The following is a 26,422-nucleotide window of genomic DNA, read 5'->3' on the forward strand; positions in this document are numbered from 1 at the left end:
GAATGTGTGTGTACTGAAAAACAAATTTTAATTCACAACAAGTACCAGAATAAAAAGTACTAGACTCACCAAGCCTGGTCCAGTCCTTCATTCTGGGTGAAACACAGTTTCAGGTGGGCCACTGCTTTAGGTGGGACGGATGGATAACTGCTCCACGCGGAAGAGTGATATACCAACCTAAAAGAATATGTTAAATGGTACAGCAAAATATTCCCCCTCCTCTGCTCCTGAGTACCAGATCCATGTCTCTACCCTCCACACTGTGAGACATCATGAGTCATGAGTATTATAAATAGCTGGGAAAAGTGCATGATCCATTTTTCATACTAAGCTTTTCAAATGGAATCATTTTAGACATAATTCCTTTAATCTCTCTCAGATTATTGATGTTTTGATTGAAGCTAATTGTACCATTTTGCCTAAATTTTATACGAAAAGACATATATACATTTTGTGTGTGTGTGTGTGTGTTTTGGAAAGCAATGTAACATATATAATGCATCTAAAATATATATATATATATATATATATATATATATATATATATATATATATTTTATTCTGTAATTAAATGTAATTAACAAAACTCTACATATATATTCTAGTGTCATTACACATATACTAAAATGCTTCTGGAGATTATTACAGCTAAAAATCTCTAAACATTAGAGTAGCAGAGAATTTACAGTAACAAAGGGATTTATAATACAGAACATTTTCAGTGCTCTGAATGTACTAATTTTTAGAAAGTGGATATTTCTGCATTTTAAATCCTTTTTGTGATTAATGTTGGGACATATCCTAATATTTAGAGATGCTGATTTTTTTCATGAGCTATAAATTTCAAAATAAAAACAAAAAAGTTTTAAAGTATTTTAGTTTATGAGTAATGAAACTAGAATGAAGTTTCATGTTTATAAAAAAAAAAAAATCATTTTTCCAGAATATTTTAACTTTATGAGATATACTGTACATACATAATGTAAACTGGACTGGATGGCCGACTGGATTGATTCTGATTGGTAGTGATGGCCATCTGCACCAAAATGTTCATGGCTAAATTTTATCCCAGTCCAGCTCTGTCCACCATCTCTAGATTGCACATTTAATTTTAGACTGAGTAAGTATCTGGGGCTTTATAATATCTGTTACCCAGTGAAAAAATAGTCGGTAAATGTCTGAAAGATTCCCTTTGACAGCTCTCCTGTTACAGCTGCTCTCTCTGACCCCGAGCTGCTTCTCGCAGTTTTCTCATGAACCTCTTCAAGCAGACCGAGAGTCTCTGTGAGATCTGAAAGTTTCTGTTTAAGAGTCTCCAGCTCTCGGTTCTTCTCCTCCATCTGTCTGCTGAACTCTTCCTGCATCCTTGTTTTTGAGGCCAAAATGTGTCTCTGGAGTTCAGGCAGAATGATCTTCATGAGGGTTCTCTCTGTCTCCATCCTGATATCTTCTTCATACACCTCTCTGATCTCCTCTATCTCCTGTTGGTGCCTCTCCTCCATCTCTCTCCTCTCCCTCTCTCTGTTTTCTTTTAGTTTCTTCACCTTTTCTTCCATTTCTGTCCTTCTCTCTATTTCTCGTTTCAGCACCCTCTCAAGTTGTTTTTTTTTCTCTTCATCTCTCTCTTCTTTCATCTTTTTCTCCAGTTCAGTTGTTCGGTCATTCAGTTGTCTGATGTCTCCTTCATGCTTCTGGATCACTCCCTCTATCTTTCTCAGAGAGTCCTGCACCTCCTTATCTATTTTCTCCTTTACTTCCATCTCCACTTTCATCCTTTTCTCTTCGCTTTTCTTTAGGATTTTCATCTCTATCAATTTAATCTGAGATTCTGTCTCCAGGTAGATCTCACTGCTGTAGAATTTCCCTCTGCTTCCTTCCACCATCTTCTCTATCTTCTCCAGCAGCTCTGAGACCTGAGAACCATCTCCACTTTCCTTAATGTTGAGACAGTGAAATCTGTTCCCACATTTCTCCACTACTCTCTGGACCTCCTGGTCTCCTGATTGGATAAACTCCTCAATGTTCTTCCTCTGAAGTTCATCAATAACACTGAATATGATCATGGTGTTTCTCCAACATCTCTCTCCAAAAATCTCCTCCATTTTCTCCAGCATCCCTCTCTCCTCTCCTCTAGGCTGCTTTACAGGTATGACCAGGAGGAAGACGTGGGGTCCTGGAGCAGACAGATGGACACAGAGTCCCACGTCCTGTCTCAGCTTCTCCAGAGAGAGTCCAGGAGAGAACCAGTCAGGAGTGTCCATCACAGTCACCTTCCTCCCAGCCACCTCCCCCTGTGTGCTCTTGCTCTGCTGGGTGGATGTAGATGTAGCTGTAGATGTAGCAGCCTGGTTCCTCTCCTTTCTGCTCAGGATGGTGTTTTCTGCTGCACTCTTCCCAGACCCAGTCCTCCCCAGTAGCACCAGCCTCAGTTCTGCTACAGAAACCGACAGTGGAGAATGTGGACTAGACGATTCTCCAACCACTGAAAATTAAGAATAAATAATTCAATACAGAATCACTTACTTACTGCATTGTGGTGATTATGTTGTTCTCTGGAGTATGTTGGTGGACTGGTGGATGGTTGGTGGATGGTTCTCTCTACCTAGAAGACGGTTCTGGCCTCGACTAGTGTTGGTAGCTGTTTCTCTGAGGACTTGACAGTTCGATAGTTCATACTGTACAAGTCTACCTGAGTTTTCAATAACTAACTGGACTTCATATTAACATCAATTAACATCAACTGTTATGCTGAACTGCCTGCCAACTAACACACAGTATGAATGCAAATCAATTTCTGCTTTGGGTTTCACCCAAATGATGATGGGTTCCCTGTTGAGTCTGGTTCCTCTCAAGGTTTCTTCCTACTACCATCTCAGGGAGTTTTTTCTTGCCACTGTCCCTCTCCGCTTGCTCAACAGGGACAATCTCACCATTTTGATTCATACACATTTAAATTCCATACAAACTTAAATAATTCTTTTGATCATGTAAAGCTGCTTTGGGACAATGCCAACTGTTAAAAGCGCTATAAAATTAAAATTGAATTGAATTGAATATCAAATTTATTTTAGTCATAGTCCAATCTTCCTATATGCTCACTAACTGCGTTACATAAGACCCCACAAAATGAACAAGTCCCTCCCCAGGGGGATTTACAGTTGTCCAATTGTCCGGGACAACCACAAAATATGAGCTAGTCTATAATAAAATAATCATTTATTTCAAAAGAGCTTGTCTGATCTGGCAAATACGATTCTGTAAAATATTAATTACTATTAACAAATTAATTCTATAGTGACAGTGTCATGATTTTTGCAAAGCCACTTTTAAAATATTACATTATTTAGCTCTTTCTCATGCTCTCATAATTTGTATTTACACTCACTGAGCTGCACTTGCTGTTGTTGTTGTTGACTATTATTTAAAGTAATATGGTCAGTATCACAACACTTTTATAATTGCATCTTGAAAGTTTTATTTGACAATTTTATTAAATAATTTAACGTCATTTTGCACTGTGATGTAGTGGTTAGCACTGTTGCCTTGCACCTCCAGGGTCTAGGTTCGATTCCCAGACAGGCTCGATTCCCGTCTCTGTGTTCATGGAGTTTGCATGTTCTCCCTGTGCTTGGGGTACCTCCGAATACTCAGTTTTTTCCCACAGTCCAAAGACCTGCAGATTAAGCTAATTAATGTTTCCAAATTGTGTGTATGAGTGAGTGTATGTGTGTGTGCTTTGCGATGGATTGGCACCCTTTGCTAGGGGCATTCAGCCTAGTGCCTTAAGCCTCCAGGGATAGGCTCCAGGCCCCACGCGACCCTGAATACAGGATAAAGTGGTATAGAAAATGAGTGAGAAGATGAATAATTTTATGTTACAGCATAATGTTTAATTCAAAACTTAATTTATCCCTGCACAAATGTTCTAAAAGCAATAAACGGAAAGAAAGTTATTTGGCTTACTCTTTTTTCCTGGACACACACACACACACACACACACACACACAAAAAAATACAACACAAAAGTCCGCAATATAATGCCAGACCCACTCTCAACAAGGCTCTGGCATGTGACCCAATTCCGTTTTTTTGCTCATATGTGACACATATCAGATATGTTCAATGTCCATGTAAGCAGGAAAAAAACCCATGCATTCTGATATTTCGAGATTGTTTTCAGGCCTCCTTCATATGTGAAAATAAATTGGATATAAATCAGCTATGTGCTAATTTGACTGTCGCGTAAACAGACATCGGATTTCCTGAGGCATTGTGTTCTGAACGTCATTAAAACTGCGACGACTTTGCGGTTTAATGGCGTAATGTTATTCTCCGGTGGAAGCCAGTGTGGAATGATAACATCGCAGGTAACATGAAAAAGCCACCTCGCCTTGTGTTAATGCTTATTTAGGCTAAATCACATTAAGAAATCAGTATTTGGTGAATGAAGCAGATGCAATTATAGTGTTTTTTCTTCCCCCTCCGTTTCAACACAATGGTGACGTTTCGCGAACAATTCCTCCACAGGGGGATTTACAGTTGAGCTAGGGCCATCTTGACTAGTGTGTAGCGCAAGAACCTCCCTTTAAATATGCGCAATGTTTCTGATGGTATGGCAAGTGTAAACACTTGAATCGGATTTGGGTGATAGTTGAAAGAACGTGTAAACAGACGGTAAAAAAAAAAAATTAGATATAGGCAACAAATCAGAATTGGGCATCGAGACCTGCAGTGTAAAAAAGGCTTAATTCACCTTTGACACAAATAAAATGTACGTAAAGCATAACAATCAACTTGGGTAAATCTAAATGGTGCATCTGTCCCCTTTCCCCACATTGCTATTATGTGGCCATTAACAGTACCTGCATGTAAGCCTTTTTAAACATGTCTAACGAGTCAACTGATCTAGATTAAATTCAACCTGAAAGGAAAAGACAATACACATGGTGTTTACTGCAGTGTTTTCCACTGTATTGGACTGTGAACTCTGTTTCGTTAAGGATTTTCTGAAATGAAGATTATTCACCATCAGGCCAGCTTTACAGGACTGACGTTTTCTGTTATCATCCTCCCGAACTGATTCACTGAAACTGGTGAGGCCAAATCCAGACAGATAAGTGTTTTCGTTTATAGGCGCAGGCGCTATGTTTGTTTGTTTGTTTTTCTCTCTTGCGCTGCGGGTTGTGTGTGTTATGTGTGCGCGCGCGTAATTTACACGTGCCTGTTCACATGCATTCTGTCTCTCTCTCTCGCCTTTAGTGTCTTTGTGTGTGTGTGTGTGGATGTGTGTGTGTGTGTGGATGTGTGTGTGTGTGTGTGTGTGCGCACACCCACACCCACACGCGCACACACGCACACACACACAGTAAAGGCGAGAGAGAGAGAGTGTGTGAACTGGCACTGTGTCATATTACGCGTGCGCATGACACATAACGCACACACTTAACGACGGGCTGAGGGAGAAAGCGGATTTTTAACCTCTATTGAGACGTTCTTTTGCTTTACACGCACGCTGTACACACGCTCTTTCAAACACAAAATAAAATATGTTTCACACACACACACACACACACACACACACACACACGGTCACAGTGTTATAGTAAACAGTACACACGTTCACGGATGTTGATTATACCGGTAAGAGATGTGCACTAAGACCCAGCACAGGAGACGATTACGCAGTGCAAGAGAGAGAAAAACCGTTGGCTTAGTTCTGATCACGTCACACTCGGTGTCAAAACAAGAAGCGCATGCGTAATGCATCATAAACTTGCTCGTTTTTAAGTCAAAATTTATTAAAAATCTTTGCTCGTCGTACGGAACACATGCAAATTACTCGCAATCCGAGGTTTTACTTTATTGATCTTTTTACTGTAATCTAATTATAAATGTAAATGTCTACATCTGCCTGCTGTGTCTCTTTATAGTCGTCTCTTTTACCCCTAAACTAGTGTTGAGTTACACACTGAACAACAAACATTAATCACTTACATGAAGGACGTTGTCCATCCATACTGTTTCTTCTCCTGATTGGTGCTGCTGAGTCCTGAGTCTCTCCACTCACTAGGAAACATCAGAACCAGTCAGAATGAGAGAGACGTTCTTCCATAATTAATCACTTTCACTGTTTAAATTACACTTCCTTACAGTAGCTGAAGAGTTGCATCATTAAGTATCATTACAGTATATTTCATGTCCTTACATATGATTTATTAGGTGTAGATTAATATTTTAAGTACATTTTGAAAAGCTTTAAACTGCTTACTGTAACAAATTACTCACTATATGGAGGTAACACTTCCTTGCTGTTTCTTCTCCTGATGGGGGCTGATGATTCTGGATCTGTCTGTTCCTGCAGCTGCTTTGTTTTCTCCTCTAGAAGTCTGTCTTTCTCCTGAAGCTGTTTGTCTCCCTCCTTCAGTTTGTTGTTACTGGTTTCCAGCTCTTTATCTGTGTTCTTCAGCTGTGTTTCTTTCTCACTCAGCAGTTTGTTCATATTCTCCAGTTGTGAGATTTTCTCTTTAACTTGTTCAGTAGCATGTTGAAGTTTATTATTTGTTTCCATTAACACTGCGTCTCTCTCAGAAAGAGTCTTCTCATTAGTCTCTAAACGTTCTTTTAGAATCTTAAGCTCTTCATTTTTATCATTTAATTCTTTCTCCTTCTCCACAAGTCTGTTGTCCTTTTCCTCCACTTGTATTTGTGTCTCCTGTATCTGTGTGTCTTTCAGTTTCAGTTGTTGATCTCTCTCATGTAGAGCTCTGTCTCTCTCCTCTAGCTCTTTACTCGTCTTCTCTAGTCTTGTATTTGTATCTTTGAGTTGTGCGTCTTTCTCCTCAATGAATTTCTCTCTGTTTCTCAGTTCTGTATCTTTATTCTTTATTTGTCTTTTATAATCCTCCAGCTGTTGGTCTTTATGTTCCAGTGATTTTAATGCTTTCTTCAGTTCTGTAAAATATTAAGCAGGAGAGTGAACTGAATGATTAATGTGATCATAATCAGTCATCAGTTACAGAAGTACAGCTTGTTATGACTAAAGCCAAAATTACAATTTGTAATTATTATATAGAACTAATTAAAAACATTGACTGATTGATTTTATTATAGTAAAACCAGGGAGGTACTTCACACTCTTACTTATTATAATATCATCAGATTTTATATACCTAAATGTAAGTCAGTTTAAAACTGGCTAAATATTTAAAGGCTTTAATATTAATGTTTGTATAATACATGCTTTAGAGCAGGGGTTCTCAACCTTTTGAAATTTAAAGCCCACAATAAGAAAAAGCATAACATGAAAAAAAAAAAAAGTAGATTGTAATGTGTTTTGCCACCGTCAGCTGTAACGACTAAAATAAATATTCTATTTCCCACTAGTGAGACACCTGGGTTTGCTTGAAAATAAGGAGATCAAGCCTACTGTAGGTGGGACGGGTGAGAGGCTGACATGCAGAGTAGCACTCAATGTTGTATTCAGTTTGTTTTGTACTTTTGATTTTCTGACAGTCACAGTGGAAACTCTGACTGATATAAACAGGTGGTTGTAAAAGGCAACAGAAACGTGATTGTCCATTTTGACATGGATGGACACTGACTGTCAGGTTGTATTTAGAATGAATTAAGGTCAACTTGTTTAAACTGAAGCTTCAGCCTGCTGTCTGCTGATTCATCCATCAGTTCATCTTCCAACACAGTGGACAGAATCATGTCTTCTGAAGCAGAATCCACAGATAAAGGGTCCAAAAACCAAACAATCCTTTGTCATCTGTCCATTGAGAAGTAAAACTGCAAACTTTTGTGACAACAGAGTCTAATGCTGGTTATACTGGATATGTTGACATGAGGTGAGGCTGCCAGACTTTCACTTAGGAGTGAAAACATGATAAATCGTCCCTCCTTGACTCTTTTGTTGCAAAGAATAACTTCTCTTAGTTCTAAAACAAATTAAGCACATGTCCTCTTGAAAGCCATTATATTTCAGTGGTACAAGAACTGCAGATGATCTGCATGTAGTCTTTCACACAGAGCTACACAACACATTGAGTTCAGTGTTGAGTTACAAGTTGACATTCAATGTCATCACTCATGAGAACAATTCTTCTGCTCATGGTGTCAGTAGATAGTGGTATGAACTGAATTGTGTTTGCAGTGGGTTCCCCATTAACTCGCTGCACAAATCTTAACCATTATACAAAACAAGCTCCATCTATATGAGCAGAAACCAAATAACTATCTTTCAACAACGCTTCTGACTGCACTGTTAATATTGTGATGACCTTCTGTTGTGCCAGAAACACGACCCTTTTCATTAGAAAATTTTCTTCTGGCTTCCCAACACATCTTGGGTGCTTTGTGTTTAAGTGTCTCTGAGCTTTGATGTTTTTTTTTTTTTAGCTTTATTTTACATGATTTTAAAACATTCAACACACTGCCTGCCACTATAAATACACAATTAATGTATTTAACGTCACTGAATACATTACAGCACATGTCTTGGAGCATTCACTAGCACAGGTTTATCTCCCACATCATAGTTTTATTTTAAAAAGTTCTCCATTTTGTAACTGTGTCCAAACATTAGCTAGCCAGTGGCAAAACATTTGTCTCTATCTGATGATGTGTCCATCGTCACTCTGATATTCTAATGTAACAGTACAACAGCCACGCCCCACTGGGTGAGAACGCCAGCTTTAGAGCAGGATGTCAAACTCAAATCACACCCAGTAAGCATTATTTAAAATTATTTAACAGCCCATGAACTACAACTATTTATTTTAAAATATTTTTTTCTGGTAATTAACATTTATTAAACTAGCCATTGAAAGTAGGATCGGGTCTTAAAAAAGATGAACAAAGTAAACAACTGTTTGAAATATCAAGTGATAACATTAGTTATACTGATTCTGTTTTTTTTTTTTTTTTTTTAGATTTTTTTTGGATTTTTCCGCAACATCAAAAATATCTAACATTAGGAGATTCATGGAGAACTCACACAGGACTGTCTCTGTTAGGAACTGACATGTACTTAGTCTCCTGTCTCTCTCTCTCATCTTCTCTTTTCCCCAGCAGACTGTATTTATTGCTCTGTACACTGGGTGATGTGTTTCAGATGTGTTTCAGGATTTGGCATCAATCACTGAATCCCATTTAAGGTGTGTTTGGACCCAGCGCCTTGAGTTTAAAATGTGTGACTTCGATTAATTCATAGTTACAGATATAAAAAGTTAAGTGTGCATAGTGAATATCACTAAGTTTTTACTCCTCCATAAACACTTTCTCTATAATATTTAAATACTGTTTATAATAGTGAATATAATGATAGTGAGTCTGGGGAAAAAAACATTGTGTGTTTGAGATGCTTACTGGAGATCTCACTATTGAACACTTTACTGTACAACACATGATCAGGTGTGTTTACTTTTGTAGCTCCTTCCACACTCACCAGTCTGTAGAGCCGAGTTCTTCATTTTAATTCTCTTATTTTCTGTCCATTTTCTGTCTCTCTGTGGAAGAGAATAAATCAGTGTGAAGGTTTTATACCTGACTCCATACTGTATGGAAATAAAGTGTTAAATACACATGAATTGTTTCTCTGTTCACATCACTGTGTGTGTGTGTGTCTGGGAGGTGATATTAATCTAACCTACACCTACCTTATTAATAGCACCCCCTCTTTGCTTCACACACACACACATACACATACACTAAAGGACAGAGAGAATGTGTGTGTGAACCGACACGTGTCAAATCACGCGTGCACATACATAAAGACAGAGGGAGAAAATGGATTTTTAACCTCTAATGAGGCTTTCTTTTGCTTTACACGCGCACACACACGTGTCTTATAAGAAACAGTACACACGTGCTGTACACAAGCGCTTAAAAACACAAAATAAAATGTTTTACACACACACACATGTGATCACAATGTTGTAAACAATACACGCTTTGCACGGATGTTATTTATACCAGTTAGAGATGCGCACTAAGACCCAGCAGTGGAGACGATTACCCACAATTCCGCAGCACAAGAGAGAGGAAAAACGTTGGCTCAGTTGTGATCATGTGATGCTCGGCGTTAAAACAATAAGCGCATGCATGATACATGATACTCGGTACTCGTAAACCAAGACTTGCTCGTTTTTTAAGTCAAAATTTATAAAAAATCTTTGCTGGAGTTCAATATGTGTGACAGTAGTAATTTATTTAGCTTGTTTTTCTTGCTTTATGATTTATTTTGTTTATGTTTAAACAAATTGTTTACAATCATATCAATAATTATGATATCAGTAATCACAGTAAATTGTTAACTGTCATGTTTTCCCTGTGTGTTCCTGTTGTGTGTGTTCTGTAGGACTTTCATCTTCATGTTTGTTCCAGACTTCAGTTCCCAGTATGCATTGCACCTCACATGTCAGTCACATGATGTTAATTGTGATCACCTGCACCTTGTTTAGTTTAATTAGTTTGTCTATTTAAAGTTTGTTTGCTTCCATTAGCTTTAGCATTAGCACAATCATTAGCATTTAGTTTGTAGCCGAGCCACAATTCACAAATGTTTATTGTATAAAGGAAAAACCTTTTTTATTTAACATATTAATCTGTACTTGCATCCTGCCTGTTAAATGTCATTAACAAACAGCTCAATGTCCATGTTTCTATTCAATGTGTCAGTCGTGTGATAGTTTTTCTGACCATCACTGTGAGCTGTAACCATAGTAACCCATCACTGGGTAATAGACTTATTATAACAATTTAAGATGTTTTTATTCTGCTAGTATCAGTAAGAGATTTATGAACATTAATAGTTTAGTACAGTTTACTCACCTGATGAACACAGATGTCTTTTATTTGAGGACCTAACAAAAATACAAAGAAAGCTTGATTAGATTCCTAAAAATGCTTTGGTAATTTTTGTAAATGTCTCTGTATTATATGGAATAGTATTAGATATAAACATTCTGTGGCTGTTCTCAGTAAATACGTTTTGTCCTGCATTAGTTTGTCTCTCTTCTGTTTCTCTGCTGATTTTAAAAAAAGAAATGGCTTTAGCTTTATCATATTAACTCTGTAAGAAACAAATTTACTGAATCACTCACTCACATTCTGTTATAATGTCTTTCATGCACTATTATCTAGCGTGGACTCTCTAACTCACTTCTCTCACTAAAGTTATACACTACCTGGTCAAAAGGAAAAAACAGTAAACACCATAAAAAAAAATCTGAAAAAACATCATAAATCAGACATGAAACACTTGAAGAAATTGCGTCATAAAAAAAAAAAGAAAGAAATCTTCACATTAATGACATCAGAAATCACAGAACTTAAAGGATTGGGACTAAACAGCTGTGTGACTATGAGAAAACCACTTGTTAATGAGGCTAATCAGAACAAAAATAATTTAATTAAATGTACTGAATGACCAGTTTATACAGTAACATCAATACATCATAATTCTACCCAGATGTCCTGGACATACGCTGGGCTCTGCACTCAAAAAAATAACTCATTTAATGAACATAATTAAATCATGGAAAGGATTTCCACGTAATTTAATGGCTTTCTTTCAGCATTAAGCAATTTTGTTGGCCCAACGTAATGTTTTTAGGTTCAGTCAAATAAATTTGATTAAGTTTAATTAACTTATTTACTACAGCTGCGTCCAACATAATTTAATACTGTTAACATACAGATGTGGGCATTAAGACTGTGCACGTTTTCCCGCTAGATGCCGCAATTTAACGCGCGGCGTGCCGCGACTTGCCGCAAGCAACATTTGGGAATTTAAATAAATGTTTTGTGCTTTACTGAATATCCGCCAGATGGTGCATGGAAGGACTTGATCTAAAAGCCAGACCAAGTACAACGATGAATTGTGTGTAATTAGTTAGCCTAAAACAATATTGTTTCCAATGCTGAAGGAAACATGAATTTTATTTTGTTTTACAATAGACCTTTCATGATGAATGTGTTTATTTGTGCTTCATATTATTTTTATAAGAATGAAATTAGATGCCCAAATTTGTGCTTTGAAATTTATAGTAAGTTTCTTATACTGTATAGTTTTTGTAATGTCTTAAAAGGGACAAAACAATGAAAGACATGGCAATGCCTTGGTTTAAATGGTCATAAGTTAAATTAATTTAATTACCTTATAATCTGATAGTGTTAACTATGCAAATGTCCTGATTCGTGAATATGCCAACATATCTTATAAATAAATAAAGCTGTTCTTTGCCGTGCGGAAACCCGCGACTCGTACTTTCACTTTACAAAAGGCAGCATTTTGATCAAAAGGCTGCTAATCGCGTGTGATTTATTGATAAAAATGCAGACATTCTCGGCCAGAAATGCACCAAAGACAAATACATGTACAGTACTGTATATAGGCTACTCGCGTTGTTTTCGTGCGGAGAGATTGCGTGTGAGTGCAGGTAGAGATTGTATGTGTCCATGTACTGTAGGTTCTCATGAACTGTGTATGCACGGAGAGAGTTTGTGTATGTTTGTGCGCGCGTCTCATATTTGACATTTATATGGACATTTATATGAAATGCACATTCTTGATACTTGTTGATAAGTGTATGTGGATAAATTGATAGGTTTATGTTGTCAAAGTATTTGTGGACATATAATTAGGAGGATGTAAATTAAAAATGTAAATTAAGAATGTCTTAAAACATTAAAACATAATGCAGTAACTATTTATTTGAACACGGTAAAGGTGTTAATGTTTCGTACATTCCTTTATTTGTCCTTTCTGTTTGTGTTTTAGGTTTCACCGTTTCCATATACATAAGGTATAGGTATATAAGCATGCTAGGGTACTTTGACTACGCTGAAGTACCTTTTAAAGCTATTTATTCATTTATTTTTTATTTTCTTACTTACTTAGAGAGATTCTGGTTGATTTTGCTCATTTTTAATCCTTTTCAAATGCAGATTGACCTACATATAAGCTGGGTAACTAGCGAATGCTTTAGTAATGGTGGTAGCATTTACAGTAAACGATGCCCAATTGGCACTAAGGGACCTGAAGTGGGCCAAGAAAACATCCCCCACACCATTACACCACCACCACCACCACCACCACCAGCCTGCACAGTGGTAACAAGGCATGATGGATCCATGTTCTCATTCTGTTTACACCAAATTCTGACTCTACCATTTGAATGTCTCAACAGAAATCGAGACTCATCAGACCAGGCAACATTTTTCCAGTCTTCAACTGTCCAATTTTGGTGAGCTTGTGCAAATTGTAGCCTCTTTTTCCTATTTGTAGTGGAGATGAGTGGTACCCGGTGGGGTCATCTGCTGTTGTACACTATCTGCCTTAAGGTTGTGCATGTTGTGGGTTTACAAATGCTTTGCTGCATACCTCGGTTGTAACGATTGGTTATTTTAGTCAAAGTTGCTCTTCTATCAGCTTGAATCAGTCGGCCCATTCTCCTGTGACCTCTAGCATCAACAAGGCATTTTCGCCCACAGGACTGCGGCATACAGTACTGGATGTTTTTCCCTTTTCACACTATTCTTTGTAAGCCCTAGAAATGGTTGTGCGTGAAAATCTCAGTAACTGAGCAGATTGTGAAATACTCAGACCGGCCCGTCTGGCACCAACAACCATGCCACACTCAAAATTGCTTAAATCACCTTTCTTTCCCATTCTGACATTCAGTTTGGAGTTCAGGAAATTGTCTTGACCAGGACCACACCGCTAAATGCATTGAAGCAACTGCCATGTGATTGGTTGATTAGATAATTGCATTAATGAGAAATTGAGGTGTTATTAGGTGTTCGCAAGTGTGTGTGTGTGTGTATATATATATATATATATATATATATATAGACATACAGATGTCGCCATTAATAACGCACGTTTCGAGGAAAGGGATCCCACAGCTGCGCGCAGCAAGCTGTAAAAATGCCCTTCATTACCTGTAGGGGGCAGTCGTGTTTCAGTCTGAAGTTTTGTGTGTCTACTGAAGCCAAAAATGTGTTTTCTCTCTTGGGCGGCCATTGACAGCAAGCGACAGAGCTCATAAACGTGTCAAGCTCAAACTGTAAATACTGATATGTATTTATTCTTCATTTTCTTCTCTCCTTCAATGATGATACTTTTTTAACTGTGCTTTCTTTATTCAGTATTATTATTATTAGTAGTAGTAAGGCTCCAAATTTATTATTGTTATTATTCTTATTATTGTAACGCACCCGCGCGTGTGCAAAAAGACTACAAAGATGTATGATATGTTAGCCTAAAATATTATTGTTTTATTGTGTTTATGCGCTTTAAATATACTGTGGCGTAGGCGGGGCGGCGGCTGACGACAAGCATGCTTTGCGAGGGTTTCTATGTGTTCACCCTGTTGGGGAAGGGTGTTTGGGTTTGTGGCTTCGGCCCTGTTTGTGTGTGGAGGTGTGTGTGACCTGTTGAATGTGCTCCGGTTTATGCTAAGGCTAAATTGGATGTGATTCTCATGTGAATGTGCTGCTCTTGCTATACATGCTGTGTGTGAAATAAAGTACTCCCAGCCATTGCATTGGGCAGCAAGTAAGCTCACTCGTCTCTCCAACATCCTTTCCGGTGGTAAAATGCTACAATACACTAAACAATAAACACTGCCTTGTGCAAAGTAAAAGTAAGTTGCGCGTGCGGCTTTTTGATCAACGCTGAACCCAAACAGCAAACGAACATAATAATAATCATCATCATCATCATCATCATGCATTTCCAGAATTGAATTATCATTTAATTATTCATAATTGAAGCTGCTTACATCACACATGCATTTACTTAAAAAATGCAGTGTTTAATCAACAAGTATATGTCGCTTCTCTTTATGATTGATATGATTGGCTAATATCGGGAGCATATTTATCAGAGGGGAGATGAAAAGTGAAAGTGTGTACAACAACATAGCACAATGCATGTGTGTGAATGGCTAAAATGTGGTTATGGATAAATCTTTTAGTGAATGTGAAATGTTTGTGTGAACCCGCGGCGCGTGTGCGCTCTTTCACTTTGCCAAGTTTTGATCTAACGTCAGATAAACGCGCGCGCCAATATGAGAGATTTATTAGAGATTTCTCTTTCCCAAAAATACAACAAACACAATTGTATACACATTAAATAAGCGCTGTCTATGCGGCACTGTGCGAAACGCACGCTGATGTGAGTCGCTTTATTTCAGTCATACCTGTAATATACTAACATGTTTTTGCTGTGTAGTGGACCGCGTGCGGATAACCTCTCGCAGGCGAGCCTCTGAATACGCCGTTTTAACGGGGGTGGGGTTAAGAAACACCGCACCGGCAGAAGTAGACTAATGATTATGAATGCGTCGGGGAAAACAGCAAGGAAACTGACTGGGCAAACAAGCACAAACAACAGCTCAAGGGCTTGTAATTTTTATTTTTTTTAAACTAATTAATTAAGTTCACTAGCTAACGATTTTATTTGTACAGAGAATGAACTGTTATATAGCTTCTGTTTGTATCGGTTTATTGTTATTATAAAAATAGAAATTACATTTAAAGACATCAACATTTAAATATAGAAATAACTGGAACAATAGACCTTTAGAATAGAACATTAGAATAACAAAAAAATCTTTGTATAATATGGTTATAGTATAATATATCTCTTATTTCTATTTAATTAAGGTTGTTGTTCTTGCAGTGTTAGAATGGTGCAGAGGTGTATAATAAACCGAAAAGAAAAAAAATGATAGACAGCTATTTATTAAATTATATATAAATATAATAATTATATTATTGTAACATTAGTATTTTCATGTTTAATATTTAAACATTAGTAAATACTGTAGTACTACACTGTAAAAAGTGGGACTGGGCTAAAGTAACAAGTGTTAAATTAATATTAGTGACAAGTGCATAATAAAATTTACAAACTGCATTCTAGAGTCAAATAAGCTGATTTTAACAGATGCTGATTATTCATTAATTCCAAAATTTTCAAGTTTTTTTTTTTTTTCAGTTTAAAATCAGCGAGGAAAAAATGGGTACATTTTAATTACATTTTTCTGCCTATGTCACAACTAAAGAAATTTTACTCATTTAGAGAGACTAGGTTCTACTGCCATGCAATTTCCACTCAAGTTTTTTACGTCCAGTAAAGGTAAATCTGTTTTCCTTAAAATGATTTAATTTAGCTTAAAATATTGACTTGATTTAATTTACAATTAAATCAAATATATATATTTTTCTTACATTTAAATAATTTATCCTATGTTTCTTACTCATTATTAAAGTACTAAAATTTACTTAATTTACTTAATATGTTAGGTGTCACTTTGTTGCCACCATAATTTTTTTAAAGTAAACCGTAGGTCAGATGTTTAGGGTAGAATAACAATGAATAGAGAAATCTAGATTATCCACAACCCATTCTCACTTTTCACGTCACTATGACATACATAGCCAGGATAAATACATCCACAGGTACAGTAGAAGAATTTCAAAATGACCAAGATTAGTAAGCTTCATTCTCAAGACATCAGGACAATGAAGTCTGCTGGAAGTTCCAGTGACGAAATACACCGCAATCTGAAATCTGTTGGTGTAGACGTAACATTGATCATCAGAAGACATTATAAAGAACGGATATCATGCAAACGCAACCCTCGCAAAATAAATGGGTACGTAGCTTATACTGTACGTCTTATACTGTACTATCACATATCATGTCATGTGTTTGTTAGGCTTTAAATGTCACATATGTAAATTAATGTTATGCGCTTATTTTACAGAGCCGTTGTCGCAGCCATAGAAACCATCACTAGGCAAAACAACGAAATGATTGCAAGCTCTGTGAAAAAACAACTGTGGCGTGTAAATGGAGTGGACATCAGTGAGAGATCAATTTGTAGGATCAGGCAAAAACTTGGTTGGAGATATAGGAAAACTTTGCATTGTCCCATGATCCGAGACAAAAACACAGAGATACACCTCAAACAGCTCGAACATGGATTGATGACGAGGAAAATTTTCATGATGTCATTTTCACTGATGAAACTAAGGTGGCTTTGGATCGCTTTGCCACAATGTCCTTTCGTAAAACAGGGAGACAAGTGTTCAAACCCAAGCCGAAACATCCTGTTAAAATTTATGTTTGGGGAGCCATTTCTATACTTGGACCAGGACCTATTGCCATCTTTGAAGGAATAACGGACAGGTTTTTCTTTGAAGAGGTGATAAAAGGTACCGCTGCTCCATACATTAAGGAAAACTTCGGTATTCATTGCCGTTTTTTCCAGGACAATAACCCGAAGCACACCTGCAAGAAAGAAAAGCAAGAAGCAAGAAAAGTGATCGCTGAAGAGGGAATTAACTGGGTAAAGACACCTGCCCAATCTCCTGACATGAATCCCATTGAAATGGTGTGGCATGCTCTGAAAGACTATATTCGACAAGAAGCAAAACCGAATACAGAATCTGATTTAATTACTGCCATTAATAAATTCTGGTTTGAGGTACTTACAGAAGAGGCATGTAATAAATACATAAATAGGTTGTTTAAAGTCCTTCCAGAAGTGGTTAAAAACCAGGGTGGACACACAGGTGGACATGTTCAGTAACTGAACATTGCATTTATGACCCAAAAAATAAAAGCTTTGAGAGGATATATTTGCCGTATGTTGTGTTTATTTGATTAAACTTAAACATAAAGTGAAAGCCACGGGTTTAAGCACGCCGGTTTTAAATGAATTTTAGAAAATGTTTAATGCACTGTAAACCCGAATAAGTTTGCAAAACTTAAAAAAATTATAAAATACCAAGGCCTATTAATTTAAACTAATTATAATTATTTAAGCCAACAGTACTCCCATATGTTTAATGACTTTTACAAGGGTTTACAGTGTGGTAGAAAAAGGTCTAGGAAGGAAACAGGTTTCGTTAATTTACACAATCTGAATATATTCAGTAAATTTATGAATTACACTCAAAGTATCAAATCCAACTATGAAGTCTGATTTAATTGTTACAATTAAACATTTTATGTTTACTTATGTTTATTTTTCTATTTATGTTCTGCTGGCGAAACCCTTCAATTCTGCGAATTCTCCCATCAGCAAAACCGGGTTAGTGTTTGTTGTTTTCCTCGGAAGGGAGGGGTTATGTCTGCATTTTTATCGATAAAAGGATGACAAATGCGTGTGATTTAATTAAAACGCTGCATTTTGTTAAGTGAAAGTGCGAGCCGCGGATTTATACACGTCGATAAATTAACTGCACGGTTTATCTGCACTAAGAGATTCTGTGTGTGTGCGTTTGTGACGTTATCTTCTCCTTCAGCGTGCTTTCAACCAACCAACCCTGGCCTCCAAACTCAGAAGACTATGTGTCATAGCCGATAACTGCTCCTTTGATCTGCTGGTTACAGCGGGGCACCGACTGCTGATCAGCGTATAGTAACCTGTACAAGCCAAGCTCTTCCCCCCAAAATAGTGTGAATGTCTGCAAGAAACACTAACCATTAAAATGTTAAGGATTTAATAAAGCACAAGTATATAAAATAGATTTTCTTTATACATAATATTTTCATTATATATAAACTCATGTTAGGTTAGCACCAATTACTAACCATTAAAATGTCGGATTTTAATAAAAATGGCATATATATATATATATATATATATATATATATATATATATATATATATACACAGTATATTCATGTTTAATTAAATTCTTAAATCATCGTGTTCACCCACAGGTTTACCGCATAAACACCGGAACAAAAGGTCTGGGGAGGAAACGAAAAAGTTTCTTTTTTCGTTTTTTTTTTTTTGCATTGAGTTTAATCATGCAACACTTTTAGTATTCATACCAATACCCAGCTATGAACCCAGCTAGCAACCCAACAGTGTGATAAAGTACCTGAAATAACACAGAATTTTGACCCAGCATAAACAACCTAACAATCTGTTTACAGAAACCCAGCATTTTTTAGTGTACTACTACAGTACTAATAAATGGACAAAGCGCAGTCAAAGCCCAGGGATTCTGCATGCTGTCGCATTGTATTCAGCGAGTAGCATATATTTTTTTCGTGTTTGTTTCATTTCATGTCTGTAGGTTCATTGATAAATCTGCTTATATCTGCGCACGCGTTTATCAGCCTTGTGATTCAAAAAGCTGCACAATAGACACACAATACTTCAGACTGAAACACGACTGCCCTCTACAGGTAATGAAGGGCATTTTCACAGTTTGCCGAGCACAGCCGCGGGATCCATTTTCTCAAAACGTGCGTTTTTAATGGCGACATCTGTAAATGAATAAGGTTGGTACAACAAATAAACTCAAGTAAATTTAAATTTCAAGCTCTGGTCAACAGAATTCTGTGAAGGAAGGAAGCATAAGACAAACAGGATAAAACGGAGATTTTTATTTTATATTTAATAAAAACCATGTTTCACACCAGCAAACTTGCAAATGGTCTCAATTCGAAAAAATTTACAAAACATAATACATCACAAATAAGTATTAATCATAGAAAAAAAATTAAACACCAACAGAAACATTTTGTACTTTATAACTGTACGTTATGACTTTTAAATATGACCGTTAGAGACGATTGGTCAGGAAACTCCTGAAGTCAGATGCAGACAGGACACTTTTTAGTCACAAACTTCTGTGAAAAAATGCAGAGATAGATTCAATTAAAACTCATGAAACTTAATTTAGCAAATGAAAAATATTTATAGTTTCTTCCTCTCGCTTCACAACTCATGAGAACAGACCGAAACCAGAACCAAACTGCAGATTAAGCACGCGCATATAACAATCTGTATTTTAAGTGTAATTAAAAATACAAGAAATAGCTTAAACCAAAATAACATGACTAAACATCGCTAAACAGCAGGTGACATTTATGTTCAGTACAGTGGAACCTCGGATTACGAGTAACGCGGTTTATGAGTGTTCTGCAAGACGAGCAAAGATTTTTAATAAAATTTAACTTGAAAAACAAGCATTTTCTTGGTTAACGAGCACCGAGTACCATGTTTCACGCATGCGCTTCTTGTTTAGATGCCGAGCGTCACGTGATCACAACTGAACCAACGTTTTTTCTCTCGCTTGCGCTGCGGAATCGTCTCCCCTGCTGGGTCTTAGTGCTCGTCTCTTACTGGTATAATCAACATCTGTGCACGCGTGTACTGTTTACTATAACACTGTGACTACAGGTGTAAAACACATTTTATTATGTGTTCGGAAGCGCGTGTGTACAGCGCGTGTACTGTTTTTTATAACACACGTGTGCGCGCGCGAGTAAGGCAAAATAAATTCTCAATACAGAGGTTAAAAATCTATTTTCTTCCTCATAGCAGTGTGTTTGTGTGTGTGTGTGTGTGTGTGTGTGTGCGCGATCGTAATTAGACACTGTGCCAGCTGTGTGTGTGTGAAACCCTTATTTACAAACACACACGCGCGTGTAGAGAAATGAAGGCAAGAGACACACACTCTGCTCTCCGAAGAAACTCTGTCGCAAATCTTTTCAGAGGTAAGGTGCTCAGTCATTTGTTTGTTTGTTTTATTTTACAACAGTGATTCTGTTAGTTTGCGCTCACACGAGTGTCTTTAGCGATGTTTATTGCTTTTTTTAGATAAAGCGGTGTAGCGGGAGAGAGACGTTAATTTATGACCTCTGTTTACGAAAGTGCAGTCCAGTGCGGGAGATGCATTGTGGGTAATGCAGTCCGGTGCGTGAACGCGAATGTGAGATTTAAGTTAGGATATTGAGCCTGAGTTTTGTTCTTTAGTAGTTTTTTTGTTGGATTTAAGTGCAGAATCCACCCGAAAGTTTGTAATATAACCTGACAATGCAGAAAATAAAAGAACAGGCATCAACGAGTTCCATCTCATCATTACACGAGCATGGATTAACGAGCTGTTACGCTGTCGCGAGCAACATAAAAAAAGCTGTGAAGCTTTAATAATTTAGAGGAGAACAACAGTCCAACAGTCTTTCCGTTATTGTGTGTGTGAGTGTGTTTAAACGAGAGAAGAAAGTTTTAATGTGTAAGATGAAGCAAGGGAGACAGGAGGGGCTGAAAGCAAGAGTCTCCACTTAATCTAGCCTCACACACACACACACACACACACACACACACACACACACACGCGTGCGCACAACCATACACAGCGCCTGCATGCACAAAGAGAATTGCTTATCTGCCGGGATTTATTTGTAACTTTTTTAAAGGGTAACGTGCAGGTGAATTTGTTTTATTTTTACTTAATATTTTGTATTAATTATTTTTATGTATAAATTTTTTGGGCTGTAAAACAAATAATTTAAGTGTCCATTATTTCTTATGAGAAAATTAAATTTGTTTTTTTACGAGTGTTTTGGAATACGAGCCCACTTTCGGAACGAATTATGCTCGTAATGCGAGGTTCCACTGTATTTCGTTTCTATTTAGAAAGATGGGAATTAATTTCGGCTTACCTTTTCCACACGCCGGCCAAACGTTTGTCTTCTCAACAAACTGGGTTCTCTTTTTGGGATATCTTCTCGCGATGTTTGCTTTGGTATTTTCGGTTTTCATAGTGACAAGATCTCTTTGGTTTATTTTAACATGATTGAATATAATACATGTTAAGTTGTTGAATTTCATGCAAATACAACAATTTATTCATGTTCATCTTGGAAACATGAAATTATTATGTACAAAACACATTACATTTTAGTACATGTAACAGGTACTGTAGCCAGCTTCCTTTTTTTGAGTGTGTAAGCATGAGAAAGTATTTATCCACAGGAATTATCCACCACATTACACACCATAAGGAAAGCATGTGATCATATTAAATATTAGTATGTGTGTGACTTTTTGGAAGGCTGGGCAGTGAACACTACAGTAATATTAGTCAGTCTCAGTAACTTTATAAAGGAGTTTACTATGAAATTACAATCCAATAAAAACCTTCAGCTTTTATCTCTCAGTATCAGTGTGTAGGTCAGATGTGTGTGTGTGTGTGTGTGTGTGTGTGTGTGTATGTGTGTGTGTGTGTATGTGTGTGTAGAACACTAATGACAAACTAGACAACAGCATGATGAATGTTCTGCCAGCGATCACAGTCTGTTGTGTTCACTACACTATGCTCATGATGCTCAGTGGTACATTATACAAGTAACACAAACATATAAATAAAATATGGATTTTTTTAAATTAATGTCTTTCTCACCTCGCTCCCCTCTCTTCTGTGAATCCTCTTTGAACTGTCACAGTGGATAATAAAGTGTAAATGTTTTGTTAAAAATAGAACTGTTACTCTGTACATAACACAGTTTATGTGTCTGTTCATAAACAAAGGAAAGCTAGTTAAGGATGTACAATTAGTCATCACACAGTAAATCTACAGAACATTCTGTTACTCTGTGCTGATGATCATCTGCTCACACTGGAGAGATTTATCAGCTACAGAAACATAACTGTGGAGGGAAAAGTCACGCAGCGGGAAACAAATTAATCATTAACTTATGTGTCTTTATTCCATCACTTCCACACAAATATGAAAAAAACACAAAAAGTGTTTTGCTATTAGCATGTTTAATTACAGATCTGTGTATGTGGAGAATATTATCGCCTCATCAGTGTATTTAGATCTCGTCCCCATACTGAGGTGTAGCTCCTTATTAGTGCAGGAGAAAATGGAGTGTATAAGAGGAGAGAGATTCTGATGGAGTATGGCAGTGGTGTGTGTTATATGTTACATGTTTGTTGTGTCTTTTACTCGACATGGTAAACGTCTCTGTCTACATTATTGCAGTGCAGTGGGGTTACACACAGGTGCATTGTGGGAAAGAAGCTGACTGATGGAAGTGGAATCTCACTTACTGATCAAAGCCTGTAACTGTTACTCTGGACATAACACTGGAGAGATTTATCTTTATAATTATAATAATAAAGATAGTTAAATATTTAACATATTATATTAGAAAATAATTAAAAGACATTGTTCTATAATTACACATGCTCATGAATGTAATCACAGTAAAAAAAAAAAGTTTTTGTTTGTATTTGTTAAAAAAAATTTTTGTGAAATATCAGTCATAATATTTAAAATATATAAAATACCATTCATAACAATTGTTTCCAGAGTTTAAAAAACTTACTAAAATATCAATGTTTATCATTAGTGTGAATTAGAGTTACTGTATTTACTTACCCGTGCTGAACCTGTTGTGTAAAACAACAGAGAGAGAAATGTAATGTTAGATAAAATATAATGGGAAAAACTACAATCTTCACACTGTGATTTCAGTACAAAGATGTTTAACTACAACTTTTTTTTAGCAAATATAATAACAGATAGTTAATCATCTATCTATAGCTAATATTTAAATCATTAAATAAAAGTTGTGAATAAAATACAAGCATCACCATGTTTTACCCCATTTCTATCTGTATCAGGGAAAAATAAAGTCAAGTTATTTATAAATAAATTAATTCAATATGATGAAATTGTTCACTAATGTGTGTATGTGTCATTTGTAAACACACCTTCAGCTTTGTATCTCTCAGTATCAGTGTGTAGGTCAGATTTGTGTGTGTGTGTGTGTGTCTCTGTAGAACACTAATGACAAACTAGACAACAGCATGATGAATGTTCTGCCAGCGATCACAGTCTGTTGTGTTCACTACACTATGCTCATGATGCTCATATATCTATGTGCTATTGCACTTTTAACACACAGCACAGTCCAATCTATTTTATCTGCACAATAAATATATTATTCATGCAGCATCAACACATCAGTATTAGAGAAAAGGATTTTATACTCACCTATAGAAAACTGTAAAATGAAATAGAAAGTGAAGATTTAATGCATGATTACAAATGTGAATTGTTCCATGTGAAAATGTAAAAGTAACTGTTACTCTGGTTAAAACACAGCTGATGTGTGTATTAATAAAAAAGAGGAAAACTAGACAACAGTTATCACACACAGTAAATCTGTATAATGTAGCATTGTGCTAATATACCGCTAGTTACCCTTAAGGAACACAACCCTTCCCATTTCGAGATGGCGTGGGATTATTAATTAGGAAAAGAAAACAAAAGAGGACTAAAAGCACAAACATAGCTCCGCCATTTACACGAGAATGGGTGGGGCTCTGATAAGTAAAAATAAACATTGGATCCTCTCAGTGGAGGCTGTGCCTTTGCCTCTTTCCCTCTCTTGAGCGCACTCTGTCTATTTTTCTTTCGACCGTATTTTTCTTTCTCTTTCTTCATTTCTTTCTTTGGCCCTCATACTGTGCCAGTGCTATCTAAATGATCGCACGAAGTGCTGAGGTATCAGATCATTAAATAAACACGCCACCAGGTGTTTCCACTTTTTTAGACTAGCAGTTAGCCCTTGTAGCTAGGACGGTAAACCCAAATGCGGAAGTAGCGTGAACAGGCAGGATAAACATGCAAGTTATTGTAAGAATTCTCTCACAACGAAATGCAATTAAACCCGCTTTCTAGCAGCACACACTCAAACTATATCCGGAGAGTGCGGTAAAGGCGGATGAACCTGGGTGAGAGTTTTCGTGATTCGGTGTGGAGATGTAGATTTTTTGTTGAAGGCCATACTTTGTCACCTACATTGTCCATTCGTACCGGAGGGTGTCAATGGCGATGTTGAGTGACATAGCGGGTGTTGGCGTGCTGGATGGCTGTGTTTGCTTGGTCCCACAGCCGCCGACACCTGTGGACCAACGGTTGGGCCGATGATACATCAACCTCCGGTTCTTGGTGGTCGAACACCGAAGGTTGGAAACCGTGGCGTACCTCAAATGGGCTTAAGTTGGTGGCGGATGAGACTGGAGGTTGTGGGACAGTTCAGCTCAGATGAGTCCATTTAGAGTCGACATTTCGCTATACCTTAGATAATGTAGCTCCAGTTAAAATAAAAATTATTAAAGATAAGAAACTTGCTCCCTGGTGTAACGATCACATGCGCACTTTAAAACAGACTGCTCGGAAATTAGAACGTAAATGGCGTCAAACTAAATTGTTAGTATTTTAAAAATAGCACGGAAGGAGAGCATCCTGAACTATAGAAAAGCTCTTAGTGTAGCTAGATCAACATATCTCTCCACTCTTATAGAAAATAACAAAAATAATCCTAGATTTTTATTTAATGCTGTAGCCAAATTAACCAGAAATAAGACCACTGCAGAAATCTCCACAACATCATTATGCAATAGTGAGGACTTCATTAACTTTTTTAATAATAAAATTGTAAAAATTAGGCATAAAATTGAGGCTTTGAAACCGAACAATGTAATTGATGCATATGTTAATCTAGCCATGTCAGATCGGAACCTAGAATACTTTACTCCCCGTGAAGAGAATAAACTAATTTCACTCATCTCTTCTCCAAATTCATCAACCTGTATATTAGATCCTGTACCGACACATTTTCTTAAACAGATAGTAAAAGCAATAACAGAACCCTGTTGAGAATAATTAATTTCTCACTCAGCATTGGTTATGTTCCAAAATCTTTTAAATTAGCAGTTATCAAACCAATAATTAAGAAACCTGACCTTGACCCCTGTCAGCTGTCCAATTACAGGCCAATATCAAACCTCCCCTTTATCTCTAAGATTCTGGAAAAAGATAGTAGCGGAGCAGCTATGCTCATATCTACGTAGAAATGGCATACATAAACTGTATCAGTCAGGATTTAGGCCTCATCACAGCACAAAGACAACACTTGTTAAAGTAGTAAATGACCTCCTATTGGCCTCTGATCAGGGTTGTGTAACTATGCTTGTATTACTTGACCTCAGTACAGCTTTTGACACCATTGATTACGCTATTCTTCTTCACAGATTAGAAAATGTAGTAGGAATTAAGGGTACAGCCCTCTCCTGACTCAGATCCTATCTGACCGATCGTTATCATTATGTAGACCTAAATGGTGATTATTCTGCATGTTTTCTAGTGGAGTTTGGCGTTCAGCAGGGTTCAGTTTTAGGTCCACTGCTTTTTTCCCTTTACATGCCTCCTCTGGGCAACATAATCCGTAAGCATGGTATTAGTTTCCATTGTTATGCTGACGACACACAGTTATATGTCTCAGCAAAACCTGATGAGAAAAAACAGCTTACCAAAGTTGAGCAATGTGTGCAGGACATGAGAAATTGGATGCTAATTAACTTCCTTCTGCTTAATCCAGGTAAGACAGAAGTTCTAGTCATAGGACCGCATACAGCTAGGAGTAAAATTTTAGATCACCTAACTGCTCTCCCTTTTAGTTATGCTGTCATAGTTAGTCCTGCCGGAGTCTCTGCTTGCACTCTACAGTTAATATACATTCACATTATACATTGTGTGACTGTGACCATACCTAACTACCATCTCTCCTCTTCTTCTCTTT

General features: G+C 37.0%; 1 protein-coding gene across 1 annotated transcript; it reads right to left on the minus strand.

The window, feature by feature from the left end:
• Positions 1-972: 972 nt before the first annotated feature.
• LOC128512070 (GTPase IMAP family member 7-like) lies at positions 973-2,294 on the minus strand. The gene has a single exon (XM_053485200.1). The coding sequence runs from the start codon at positions 2,259-2,261 to the stop codon at positions 1,149-1,151; it is 1,113 nt and encodes a 370-aa protein (XP_053341175.1). The 5' UTR covers positions 2,262-2,294; the 3' UTR covers positions 973-1,148.
• Between the last annotated feature and the right edge of the window lie 24,128 nt (positions 2,295-26,422).

This window comes from Clarias gariepinus, chromosome 24 (genome assembly GCF_024256425.1).
Source record: "Clarias gariepinus isolate MV-2021 ecotype Netherlands chromosome 24, CGAR_prim_01v2, whole genome shotgun sequence".
Lineage (NCBI taxonomy): Eukaryota > Metazoa > Chordata > Actinopteri > Siluriformes > Clariidae > Clarias > Clarias gariepinus.